Source organism: Pelecanus crispus, chromosome 3 (genome assembly GCF_030463565.1).
Source record: "Pelecanus crispus isolate bPelCri1 chromosome 3, bPelCri1.pri, whole genome shotgun sequence".
Lineage (NCBI taxonomy): Eukaryota > Metazoa > Chordata > Aves > Pelecaniformes > Pelecanidae > Pelecanus > Pelecanus crispus.
In genome coordinates, this window is record NC_134645.1 from 27,922,739 (window position 1) to 27,936,205 (window position 13,467).

The window sequence follows — 13,467 nt, forward strand, 5'->3', positions numbered from 1 at the left end:
CTGCACAATAATTAAGAATGGTAAAATAACATTAACTCTTCTGAGGCAGAAAAAACATCTTTGATTTCACTTGATGTGAGATGGAGCCCTGCTCTAGATGAAAGAAGTAACTCCACAAGAAAGATCTTAGGGGATTTTCTAAGATGCGTGAAGAAGTATTAGTTGACTGTGACAGAGAGTCAGTACTAATAAATGTCTCCTTTTGTGTCTCATCACGTCAATTGAAAGTAATTTCAATTATTATTGCATTACTAAATGGTCACATTCCAATTCCAAACTGAGGTCTTGTTCTCTGCTTATTTACGTCAATACCACTGTGTAATTAAATTTACTTTTGAATTCCACAGTATCACTTCAATCCATGGCCAGAACTTTGGCCATGAGTCAAAGCAAAAGAATCAGCACAGGAATCTATATTTCTTACTTTTTTTTAAAGACTGTAGTACCCAAGGAAACAGTTTCTACTTACCTTAAATCACTGAGTACCTTTCTAGAAAAGGTAACTGTAAAAAATGACAAACCCCATTTATTCAATTGAAAAGGTGGATAGTGTCAAGGAAGACAGATGTTGAGGTTAGTTTATAAGAAGAAAACTCTGTAATTTATTTTAAATTGCAGAGTTCACTAATAAAAGATTTTAATGTAAGTAGGAAAACAATAAAAAAGCTTAGTTAATATTTTAGAGGTTTATTTTTATTCTCATTGGAACAGGAAATATCTCACAATTGACACAGTACAGTTTCTCTTCAAGCCAAAATCTAAACCTAAAGTTTATTGACTGGGAATGTAAGTTCTTTCCATATAGTTTGATTCGTTTTTCCAGTTAGTAAGATGAAACAAAAATACGTTCTTTAGAAATAAAAAACAGATGAATGTTTAAGTTGTATGTAAATAGACATGTGCATTTATGTAGAATTAATACCATCGTATTATTAGCATTTGCAAGTAGATTCTCAGTTTCTTCTGGTTTTTCTGGCTTTTTTTTTTTGAATATATATGCCTTTGGCTTATAGCCAGTTATTATGAGATCTCCAGATTGTTCTGTTACTGGTGGAGTGAAGCTGGCAGAGGGCATAACCGAGTTGTCTGATGCATTACAAAAGCCTTCAGTTAAACATGTCTGGTGTACCACCCTGTGGCAAAATTCTGCTATTACATATGGCAGAAGTAAAAATAGGATTTGCGTTTTTTCAACTTGAGAGCTAGGAAACATGTGCGTTAGAGACAAAAACACATGCAGATCTGCAAAGAACTTAAAGCAGGCTTCACCAGAGCAATTTATCATAAATATATTTGACAGGTGGTAATAGTTTATATAGAAGCTTTTGTCTTTATTTCCCAAACGTTATTTTCAACCATCTTCCAATATAGAGCTTGATTTTCCCAGTGCATTCCCCTAGTGGGAATGGTGGTACTATGGTGGTGGTGGTTTCTCTGTGACAGTATTTGGTTCTTGTCCAACAGAAATATGTGTAGCAGTTCAGACAGTATTGGATTGTTTCCTCCTCTTGGGTTTCCCTCTCCAGAGGAAACTATACTGAAAGGAGATCTCCTTCCAGTAATATTCATATCCCAAATGGTCATGCATTAATAAGATTATAGCTTCTGGGATTCCGAAAGCAATGTGTTGGCATCCTACCACACAAAGTTATTCTAACTACTATCCATGTGCAGTAACTGATAAACTTTTGTATTTGATGATATAAGCAACACAATTATAATTGTTCACTAATTTAAATAAAATAGGAACATGTTCATTTCAACAAACAATACAGTTTCACAAAGAGAAGAAAGCATTAGAATGAAATATTGTAGATTAGATAACTGGAATATTTAACTTAATGTTAAGTGATTAAGGTATCTTCAGTAAACAAAAGCATGTAGCTACTTTTTAGTAGCGTCATTTATGTTTTCATGCTATTTCCGCTAACACAGGAGTACTAACATCCATATGTGGATTTATTGTGCACAATGCAGCATTTGAAATAAATTTGGTCAGCTTGTCAGTGCACAAAAAACATGGAACACAACTCAGTTCTATTTTAATTTCAGTATACTTAATTTTTTTTTTTATATCTATGTGCTTTTTATCCTGTTGCAAGTTATTCTTGATTTTATTCTTGATTCTTCAGTAAGGTTAAACATCAGTATAAGCTGTAGATTGGCTTTAGTGGATTATGGAAACTACAGCAGATGGACAGACAGATGTTGCAGCAATATAATTTGGCTTCCTGTCTTACTTTGTGGATCACAATATGTGACTGCCTCTTGGCAAAGCTTTTTGCAGGTGTATACTTTTGACTGGATGGCTAGGAACAATGCACAAGAGTAAATTCATCAGACAGTGATAAGAAAAAGTAGGCATCCAAAGGAAGATTTATCAAAGTGACATTTCTGAAGAGAAAATATATTTAAATTAGAGAGCATGTGTGTAGATGTCCACACTGTGCATGCACATACACCTGCATACACACATATACATTAAATAATGAAATACAGCTTTCATTCCTTGCATTATCTCTGGATGCTTTAAAATTTTTAAAAAAGAAAAAATACAGGTGATGTGATAATAGATGGTATGAAGAATCATGTGTTCAAAATATTATAGTAATTCCATCTCTGGCTTAAATTAAATAATCACCCCTGTGTGTTAAAGTTCCAGCACCTTTGCAGTATGACTTAGGACCTCAGTCCTGAAATAATACCAGTGTAGAAACTGGGAGGAATGGTTTCAACTTCTATTCACGTATTATCTAGTAACTGATTGCATATCAAGAATTGTTTCCATCAGATTGATGGAAAGGTTCCTTGTGATTCACCAAGGCTGCAGCTTTGGGCCCAGATGGACTGAAGTAGCTGCCATAGAAAACACGCAAACAGTGCTTAGCTGAGTGTACACCTGGGAATAGAACAAAACCTAAAAGTTTGAATTTGCATCAGTAGCCATCAATATACTTGAATACTCACACAATTTATAGGAGTAAAATCATATATATCAATGAGTGTTTTCAGGGCAGGATATTGTTGCTCTACTTATACTGGTAAATAAAACAGGGTCAGAGAGCAAACCTGAATACTTGATTATTGATGATCCAGATTGTTCACATACTTCCTGGCATGGCTCTAGACTGTATCGTCTGTCACTTTCTGGGCAAAGTTTGTGTGTGATTTTGGAGACAGTAGACACAGGAGGTGATTTCATGCTTTAAAAATGGCTCTGTGGGCTGCAACACAGTCCTCATATTATTGCAGACACTTTGAAACTGAAAAAACAGGAAAAAATAATAGTTCTGTCTTTAGGACTTTAGAGGCACTGCAAGGGGTCCAGAGGAAACAAGATTTTGTTTTATTTATTAAAATACATGCAGTAAGTATCTGTGCTTACCAAGCACCATGTTGTTGAAAACACCACAAACTTGACTGCAAAACTTACGAGGAAGAACACTGAAATTCAAATGCTTGATCCATACTTATTTCACTTAAATTTAAATAAGCCCTGAACTGAAGAATAATATCTATTTAGAAAATTCTGTTTCTCCCCATAAATACCTGGCTGAGCATTTCTGAGGGTAGAAACAGGTGTAGGAAAGTTTCTGGAGGACTAGGTGCCCCAGTCTCTTCAGCAATTTATGTAATCCCAGCCCAAGTGAAAATTAAGATCCTGAATCTCCTCTCATATCGGTACTAGTCTGTGCATCCTTGGTGATAGGCACAGCGCCGATTGAGGTAGTATAGAGAGGTATATATATATAGGAAGGAAGAGTATCCAGCCCTGGAGATTTCAATCAGAAACAAATTTAAGAAAAAAATTGAGAGGGCAACTGAACCCTTCAGTGTTTTTTTTGTTTGGTTTTGGTTCGTTTGGGTGTTTTGTTTAGTTGGTTGCTTTTAGCACAGAAGCAGCAAGGGTTTTTAATCGTCAGGTTTATAAAAATATCAAAGAAAGAATGTATAAAATAATTTTTGTCAGTCTCTGAATTTTATCTTACTGTTTTTCATGTTAATTTCTACTGCATGCACTTGTTTGCTGCCACAAAAAAAATTGTGAGTAATGTTTTATAAAGGTTTTCTGCTATTTTTCTTTCAATGCTGTTTCCAGTACTGAAGTAGTAAAATTATTATTCCCTGCCATGGAGACTCTGACTCTTGTAATGAGTAGCGCATTCTGAGCTAAACTTACAGTCTATTAGCATTTAATCTGATAATTAAGAGGAAGCTGAACAAGAGAGAAAAGACATTTTGCCAACACTTATGTGAGAACAGGTAGCAGTGTAGATTATCAAAGAAAGATGAGATGCATACCCCTTTGGAATTAGTTGTTCCGAAGCAAAAAAAGTAAAAGTTAGGGGCAAAAATTAATACATACTTTTAGCCAAAATGTTCCTTCGAGGTTTGCATAACCGGTGTAACCCTCACTGCCTCTCCTCGTTCAGATCACCATCTTACTGACCAGGCGTTGCAAATTAAGAATCCATTCTGGACAACCGAGGTAACTGCAGAATGGAAACAATTCATTAAACAACTGAAACAATCTCTGGTTCTAAGAAAGCCAAAACAAAATGAGCCCTTCTTATTTTATCTTGAAAACTGTTTTTTCCTACTGTCTGAAAAAGAAAGTTCTCTGTTAATGGTATGCCACCAAGTGTAATGATAGGGTAATAAGGCATTGCCACAAAGAATTGCAAGAAAGGCACCAGTAAAGGAAGAGGAAACTCTTTGTGTGGTCAAAGGTCTCACACATGTACTGCTAGATGCCTTCTGTCCAGCCAAGACTGAAAGAAGATGGAAATTTGCAGAGCTGAGAGCAATGCTGAGTCGAGTGGCAGAGATGCTGAGTTGACAGATGATTCACATGGCAAAACCCAGCTGGCCATCCTTAGAGAGGCACACAATATTGACAAAGTGTCAAACTTCTTAACGTAGCAATCATTTAATAATGTTTTAACAGCAAAAGTTTTTCCTAACAACACTTGCACCAGCAGACTTATTTCGAGTAAACAGAACATAGTTATATTTTTTTATTTTAGGAATATGTAGTGTCTCCAATCTTCAGTTACAGCTCTCGGAGCAGTGCTAAATCTTCTTTGATCAAATCATCCTGGCTTCCTGCCAGTTTTGTGGGTTTCTTCTGTGACATCTTTGTATTTAGAAAGCATGTGACTTGGCGGTCCCCATACTGAAAGGAGCTAGTTGACATGAGGGGGTTTTCTCATTGCCCCAGAGCTTTTAAGTCATTTGATCTTCTGTTCAGTCTCCTTGGTCTGTTCTTGGAACATCTGTTTCCAAAATAACTGGCACAGTATGGTTTAGGAGGATTGAGTATCTAATCATATCAGGTCTGTTCACCATTAGGTTAAAAACTCACAGGTCATCTCTGATTAAATTAAGACTCTTCTCTCCTTTTTCTGTAATTTTCTAAAAGACTGAATAATTATAGGAAAGCCAGCAAACAGTACCAGCGCTGATTCTGACAACTTTCTTTAACATTATCATAAGATAATTTATCAGCAATAGACCTCTAGTATTGTTGAATGCTATTCATCCTACAACATTTGATTTTGCTCCATTTATGAAAATCCTGAATAGTATTAATGTGTCTTTTTTAATAGACAATATAAAATACCTTTTGTTTTCTCTTACATTAGGATGTAACTTAGACTTTTATGCCAGACTTCTTCAATTACCTAAATTGTGTTTACCTTGATAAAGATCTTGGGAGCTTTTTTGTGCACAGACTATAGGAACGAATTGTAAGCTTCTGATTGTCCCCCTGCCCCCCCCAAAAAAACCAAAACAAAACAAAACCAAAACCAAAACCAAACAATGAAAAAACCCAAATCACCTCCCACTGAAAACTCTTTGACTTGAAATCTCCTATCAGGCTGGTGAGAGTTAAGTATTTAATCTGCTTCACAGAAAGATTTTAGGTTTAGAATATGCAGAAAACATTATTACCTGCATGGTTAGAAATCATCAAACCTATAAATGTATTCTTCTAGCCTGTTATGTCTAATGATTTTCACGCCAGTATTAGTAATCCCTTTTTTTCCAACATCAAATTGTTTTCTTCAAATTTGTATTGGGAAAGTCTGGAATTATTAATGAACATACCATCTCTCATTTTGACTCCAGTATGCTCACAGAGTTAGTGGAACATTCTGTCCTTCCATGGACTGTGTAGGCTGGAAATCTTGAAGAGTTTATCTATCTTTAATAGCATACAAGATATGCAATGGAAAAGGTTTTGACAAACTGTCATAAGTATTGATGTTTAAAAAAAAAAAAAACCTAACACTGTTGTAGTTACGATACTGATTAAACATAGTATCAGTAGTATGAGTCCTTGAAAATATTATCGTTTGTGGGACCGCAATACACCTTTGCTGTAGGCAGGTGTCTCCATTATACTGCAGCAAATTGAAGCACAGAGAAACTTCCCTTACATGTTCTCTGCTGTCTTCTCTTTCTGCTTGTTGCTCATCTGGCTTGTTACTGGGCAAGTAACTGACATTTTTTTCAGTGAGTTGAGGTGGTGTCAGGATTGTGTGTTTTTCTAAGAAAGATTCTGTAGCATCCCGTGTAGACCTCATCATCTAACACTTCAACAATTTCTTGATTGAGAGTTTTTGGGTGGGTTAACGAATGTAGGAGACACATGGAAGAAGTTAGAAGGTCTCTGGTGGATTAGTGGTAGGTAAACAGATGCGCACAAAACGAGGCACATTCAGACAGTACGTTTTGCCTTCAGGTAGGGGTTTTAGTTATGATGTGGGGTTAGTTTTGTATGTTATCGCAGAGCCTACTGAAATTCCTGGCAGTGTGCCCACTGACTATTGGCTTGGGGTGGAGGACGTTGCTTGCTCACTGCTGCTTCCACCACGAGGTACCGCTGTCCACGAGCCGTTTCCAAAGGCTGTGGTGGTGAACTGGCTGCAATGCTTGATCGTCCTGCGAAACAGGGCTTCCTAACATGTTTCAGAAAGGGATGTGTCCTTTGCTTTCTAGGCACCGCTTGCCTCCCTGTGAGCAGAATTGTAGTCTTTCCGCTACCTTTCTTGCTACCAGCCTGAAGGCTGGGGTGAGACTTGTGGCTGGTTGCTCTGGGGTCTAACAGCCTGCGACCGCCCTGTGCCAGAGCAGCTCGCCGGGAGGGTTTCCTGTAATGTCTCAAAGTGACAGTTAGTTGCTTGTCTCAGGGGTTTTAAGATCTTACCTTCAATATGCCAAGTCCAGTCTCGATTGTCTTGTTGAGGCTGTCGTAATGTTTGTATGCGCGTTTCTGATTCTCACATACCGCAGCCATTGTGGTCACGAAGCAATCCGTGCTCCGTCCAAACCATGCTGTAGATATTTACCTGTTTCAGGCGGCTTTTTCCTAACTGGATGATAATTGTAACTGTGGCAATAGCAATTCTGGTAGGTTTATACATGAAGTATCCTAAGGCAATTATCTAGGTGGATGATAGTCAAGACATGAGCTTTTAATAGGCTGTAAGGTTTACCTGAATACCTTTTACTGGATTTGACCTATTTTGAATAGTACAGGCCTAGTCTTGCAAGCATTTCTTTACATGTGATTTTACCCATCTGCTTGAAGATGCATACGTGAATGGCTGGTTCATTAAAAAAGCAATTTAGTTTCTCTAAAAAGCACCAAAATATGCTGCTTAAATAAAACCCAAGACCAAACAAAAAAACCTAACAAAACCCCAAAACCCAACTTTGCTTATGTTTCCCAGTAATAATTGTGATATGTAATTTTTCTGTGTCATACTGCGTGAATATACATTTACCATCTTGTCTTTGAGCAATTTCAGTAAATACAGTATAATTCTTTAATAACTGATTTTCTCCTTTATGTTTTCAGAGGCAACAATTTTAAGCTATGATGGAAGTATGTTTATGAAAATACAGCTCCCTGTTGTGATGCATACAGAGGCCGAAGATGTTTCTTTACGGTTCAGGTCTCAGCGAGCTTATGGCATTTTAATGGCAACTACTTCTCGGGAATCTGCAGATACCCTTCGTTTAGAGTTGGATGCAGGACGAGTTAAACTAACGGTCAACCTAGGTAACAAATTCTTCCTCCAAGAAATTAACATTTTCTTTACATTTTTCTTTTTGCTTGCAAACATTTATGAAACAGCCTGTTTTAACATTAAAAGTAAACTGAAATGATATATAAACACATGTCAATGCAACATTTGCGTATGTACATACACACACAAATACATGCCCATTTTTATACTTTATTTTGTTTTCTTTTGCATTTTTGTATTCTTTATATAGTCTTAACATAATCCATCACAATATTTTTGTACTATTGTGTATTCTAAAAAGAGAAGACTAGTTCATCAGTGGTATTTTTGGGCTAAATTATTATTCTTTGTTGTGGAAGTATGGTCTCCCTCCACAACTTCTTCACAGTAGCAATTCCACAATTTAAATGTGCAAGCAGAAACAACGTGTATGTAGGTCAGTTCAGTTTTACCTCCACCGATTAATGTGCAGCATGCAAATATCTCAAAGAATTTCTAGTTTTAACACTGAAAATGTTGCAATTGGATATTCCCACTGATGGATTTCTTGGTCTTCTTTTTTTAGGTGTCAAATCTGTAGTAAATCCATCTCCTCTTTTTTAAACAATTCTGTAGTGATATTTTTGTAGTATCGAACGATAACACAACCCTTCAATGCCCAAAGACTGCGGCCCTCAGCAAACAGCCGTGTGAACACAGGAGGCACAAGCCCTTTTACAGAAAAAAAAAAAAAAATCGTTTCCTGGTTTGAAATATGATGGACAAAACATTAGGTTATGGGTTTCTCTAGTGTTTAAAAAAAAAAAAAAAAAAGGTAAATAAATAAAAGCGCTTCTGCCGTGCTTATGAATAAGTCCAAGTCAGGACCTGAAAGAGAACAGAAGTATACTCAGGAAAATGCATATTCAGTGCAGTCTTTCCCATTCAGTGGAATGCTATTTTTAGAGGGAATCAAATATTTTATCGTTTTAACGCAGACAAAAAGATTTCCAGAAAGTCGGTGGGGAAGAAGACAAAAAAATCACCCAACCCTCTACTTCGTCAAAGTGTTGCTCACCGAAATGCTGCCCTGGCGTTTAGATTTGGGGAGGGAGAAGGAGAAACGCAGGCTTTCCGTGTTTACTCTTCTCTTACAGTCCCCTCTAGTGTCGAGCCGGGGCTCCTGCAGCCCTCCCTCCCGCGGGAGCGCTTTCTGTAAAAGGGGATGTGCGGGTGCTGCTCCCGGGCTGTTTGCAACCACTTTTCTGATGCGGTTGACGACACATGACAAACTCAGCTATATGGAAACAAAATCTAGGTTTGATGGTATATATGTTCCTCAAAGGTATAAACCAAGAGTAGCTGGAGAAACCAAGTAGCGTGGCATAGATTTTTTTTTTTTTTTCCTCTCCCCCCGCCCAGTAATAAATGCAGGTAGCCCAGCAGATGATTCTGCTACAGACCAGGTCATTCTCTTTATATACAAAACATAACCCTCTGTCAGTTTTTTCCCACTTCTGTAGTTCAAGAAAGCAAATAAATCCATGCCCTGGCAATATTGTTTCTTCCTCCAACACCCCTCCTCTTTTTTTTTTCTTTTTTTTTTTCTTTTTTTTAAAGTCAGGCAAGGAAATAATCTGAAAATAGACAGGATTCTCTAATTATCAGTGTTTATAAGCATGGGATTATTTTCTCTATATTAACATAACTTTAAATGTAGTCACTCTTAATTTCTTAAGTCTATACATTAAGAAAATGTAAACCCACAAAACCCTATTTATAGGCCCAGGGAATTAGCTTTGTATTTTACTGCTTAGTTTTTGAAGATCAGCCTTTGAGGTATACTATACATAAGTTGTCCAAGATGTCTGATTGTGGCCTGGCTTGCTCTATGACCCATTGTGACGGAGCACTTTCTTAATTGTGTTGAGAGAAATTACCTGTTCTTTCACAGATGGGGAGAAAGTTGCAGCCTGCCTCAGTTAAGCATCTTTGACATTTAATCCTGATTTTTCACTTAGATTTGTCACCATGTAGCTTTGTTTGAAATTGGCCATTTTTACCCTATTTGTCGTTTCTATTTATAAAGATCTATCGCAGTATATCTGGGTTATAACAGTATGTAAAGACTGATGATACGGAGTGGCCATATTTGCATGTGTCTGTCCCCGGAAGGGTGGACTGTGATTTTATTGGATGTCTGCAGCTATTACCTTGAAGGATAAATTTTCATTTTTCATCTATTCTTCCCCATCTAGACTGTATCAGGATTAACTGTAATTCCAGTAAGTGCCTATTCAAACTTTCTAAAATGTTATTCCACCATTATAAAATATGCAAACTAGATGAAAAAGATTGTGGACAGCTTGCAAGCGCTTGATAATTTATTAATGAAATGTGATGATTATTTATTGTTGTGTAAAAAGTCATCATATACTCTAGTGTGTATTTCTTTGTCCTTCCCATAGGATATAGCTTTTAACTAGAACACTAAAAAAGAAAGTATTCTACAGGTTGTAAACATACATAGAGGAAATGGTACCTGTAGTACTGTGTTATTCTAGACAGGCTATTTTATTGACAGTAGCCATCGAATATTTGATCCAGCATTTCTGATAAGCTGTCGCGTATTTTCCCCCGTGTCCTCCTTCTAGTTTTCTAGACGTTTTACCTCCAACTTGTGGTGAGACTGTTGGAACATAATTGTCCGTAGTACAAGAATTTCTATTTTATATTCCTCATAGACAATTAACTGTATTTATTGGCTGCTTATAAGACAATTGGTTTTGCTAAATCTTTGTTTTATGGAAATGTAATACATTACAATAAGGACATTATTAAGTCTGAGAATAACCATGTTTCTATGATGATTTTTTACACTCTAATCATGTAAGAAACCTTAAATTGAACAATTTTTCTCTGTGATATGCATGTTTATGAAACAGAGGGAAACATTTGCCAGATGAATGGACTAAATTTTAACTTCTCTGATATTATTTGGATTAAGAGGCTATATTCTGAAAGGAGAAAAAGGACTGTGATTTTATTTTGAGTCTATGGAATTCCTGAATGGTGTCAACAAAATTATTGATAGTAAGTATGGTAGATTTGAGTTTTGGGTTGTTTTTTCTTCCCCTTCCTAACAGGTTTTGCAGGCCAGAGGACTGGCTTTACACAAATAGAAACAAAGCTAAACAACAAACTGTGCAGGTAGAATTTGTAGTTGTTAATAGTTTCCCAAAAGACATTAACGTAACATCCCATAATAGTATTATAGTCCACAAAGAAAAATAGGGAACTGCAGTTATTTATAATGTGTTATCTGCTAATAGATTTTGTAATGCATAACTTTACAAGACAAAAGTACAGCATTTGTATTAAAAAGCCAAGTTTTCTTGGGACAAGTTTTTAGTCTAAACCATACTTAAATCCAGACAGACTTTTCAATACAGTAAAGGAAATGCTTGCTGTTACCAAGGCATAAAGGTAGCTTCCTCGTATTTAAAATAAAAAAAAAAAAAAAATAAAAAAAAAAAGAAAAAGAAATAAGATAAAAGAAATAACATCATTCAGTTATAAAAACAAATATTTCCACTTGCCAAAAAATGTCCATTGTCCATTACCAAAATGTATAAAATCATGAAAAATCTCAGAAACATTTTGTTGGTCTGTCATAGGACACTATTTTTTCATCATGGCAAAGTCCCAATTAGAAAAAGATTTCACAGTATAAGACAAGAAGCTTTTTGAGCAGAAATGTAATGAGTTTGCCTGCTGCCAATAAATTCCTTTTCCTTAGGAAAAGCAGTATTGCTTTTTTCTTAACTTCCCTAATAAAATTAGAAAATCCCTCTGAAAAGGGAATTACTAACATAGAAAATAAAAATCAGTAATAAAAGCCACAATACAATAGGTGTTTTGGTTTTTTAATCTATTTTGGACAAAATGAAGTTCATAAAAACTAAATTAAAGTTATTTCAAGGTTCCATTTTTAAGCAAGTTTTGGATCAAAAGAGAACCTGCAAATACAGAGTAAGTAATAAGGCTCCAATTAGAGCATTGTAAACAGGAGAAATATATGTATTGAATTGAATTAGCAGTTACGAGTTGTTCTTGGTCTCATACAGAAGCAGCATAACCTCTGTACAAAATATCCTTGGTATCAAATACTCATAAGTTATTTTTCTTTACAGTTTGTTTATAGCTTTTTTGTTATTAGAAATGAACTTTCATGATTAGTTCCATCTTCCTTTGGTGCTTGTGTACTGAACAGATTTCTGTGAGCTTTTGGTACGGTAAGTACTACAATGCTTTCTTATCAGCACTCACTGTAGTCTTTTCAACAACCAGATAACGTTTCATGAGCAATTTCTGTGTTTTAATTTTTAGATTAAGAAGAATTATTGCTCTAAGCAGTCCTTAGAAGAATGCTTGCTTATTAGACAATATAATAGATTGTAGTGGAACACACACAATTCTTTTCAAAGCAACAGCATCCAGAGCTTTAACTAGCTAAACACTACAATAGTTCAGTGCCTATCTTTTTAAGTCTTCTGAGAGCTGGATGATACCAGTCCTGATTTTATGCTGATAGAAGTAAATCTGGTTTTCATGTTTGAGAAACTTTTTTTCAGATTTTACCGTTTCTCTTGCTTTAGAAATTAGTCATGTTAGTATAATTTCACTGTTGGGACTGAAATACTACCTATTATAGCCAGACTAGTAACAGAGTTAAGGTCAGGGTGAAGCTATCTTTGAATTTGGAGGGACAGCTTTAAAGAAAATGTAACCCCAAAAATAAACAGAAATTGGTGTTTTGCTTAAGAGTAGAAATGGAAAATATGAATGTAAGCACCTTATTTCCTACAGTGAATTACAAACCTAGTGAATAAAACATTTCACCTCCTCTTCCCATTTTCCCCTGAGTGCAGCCTGAAACCTGTTGTCTGCTCACTGCAGATCAAATGAACTGTTGGCTGGTCAGAGCTGAGATACTGATAGCAATTTGTTCTACACTTTGTCATGCTTTCAGCTTTAGCTGATGTTCTGTGTTGCAGAAGAGGTGGCATTTTGTGGTCTTCCTTGTTTGAAATACAGACTTTTTCACAATGTTAATTGGATGTCAGGTCGCTACTGAGCTTGTGTCCCATTAGCAATATTATGGGGATCACTTCATGCTATTTTTATGGAACTGAGTGGTATACTAAAGTCAAACTATTTTTATTTTGTGCTAGGTTAGAAGATTCTAAGTATCTTTATAAAACCTTACACCACTAGAAATTCAGTCTCATGTCAAAATCAGAAAATACTATTGCTGAAATGTTGGGTTTGTACATCCTCAAATCACTTCATTGTGTTCTTCAGACCTGCAAGTTTACAAAATTTTCTGTCAGGCAGTGAAATTAATGGTTCTTGTAAACTGCAGGTACATCTAGGTCAATATTGAGGC

The 13,467-nt window shown here is 36.0% G+C and overlaps 1 protein-coding gene across 18 annotated transcripts in view; it reads left to right on the forward strand.

Moving 5' to 3' along the window:
• NRXN1 (neurexin 1) overlaps window positions 1-13,467 on the forward strand; it is a 728,426-nt gene that overhangs the window by 312,887 nt on the left and 402,072 nt on the right. For 11 of the 18 annotated variants that reach the window (XM_075708526.1, XM_075708515.1, XM_075708516.1 and 8 more), the window contains 2 exons: window positions 7,868-8,071; window positions 10,277-10,303. In XM_075708526.1, the coding sequence (XP_075564641.1) occupies window positions 7,868-8,071; window positions 10,277-10,303 (231 nt within the window). The remainder of the gene's footprint in view (window positions 1-7,867; window positions 8,072-10,276; window positions 10,304-13,467) is intronic. The other 7 variants (XM_075708522.1, XM_075708529.1, XM_075708531.1 and 4 more) reach the window with 1 other exon arrangement.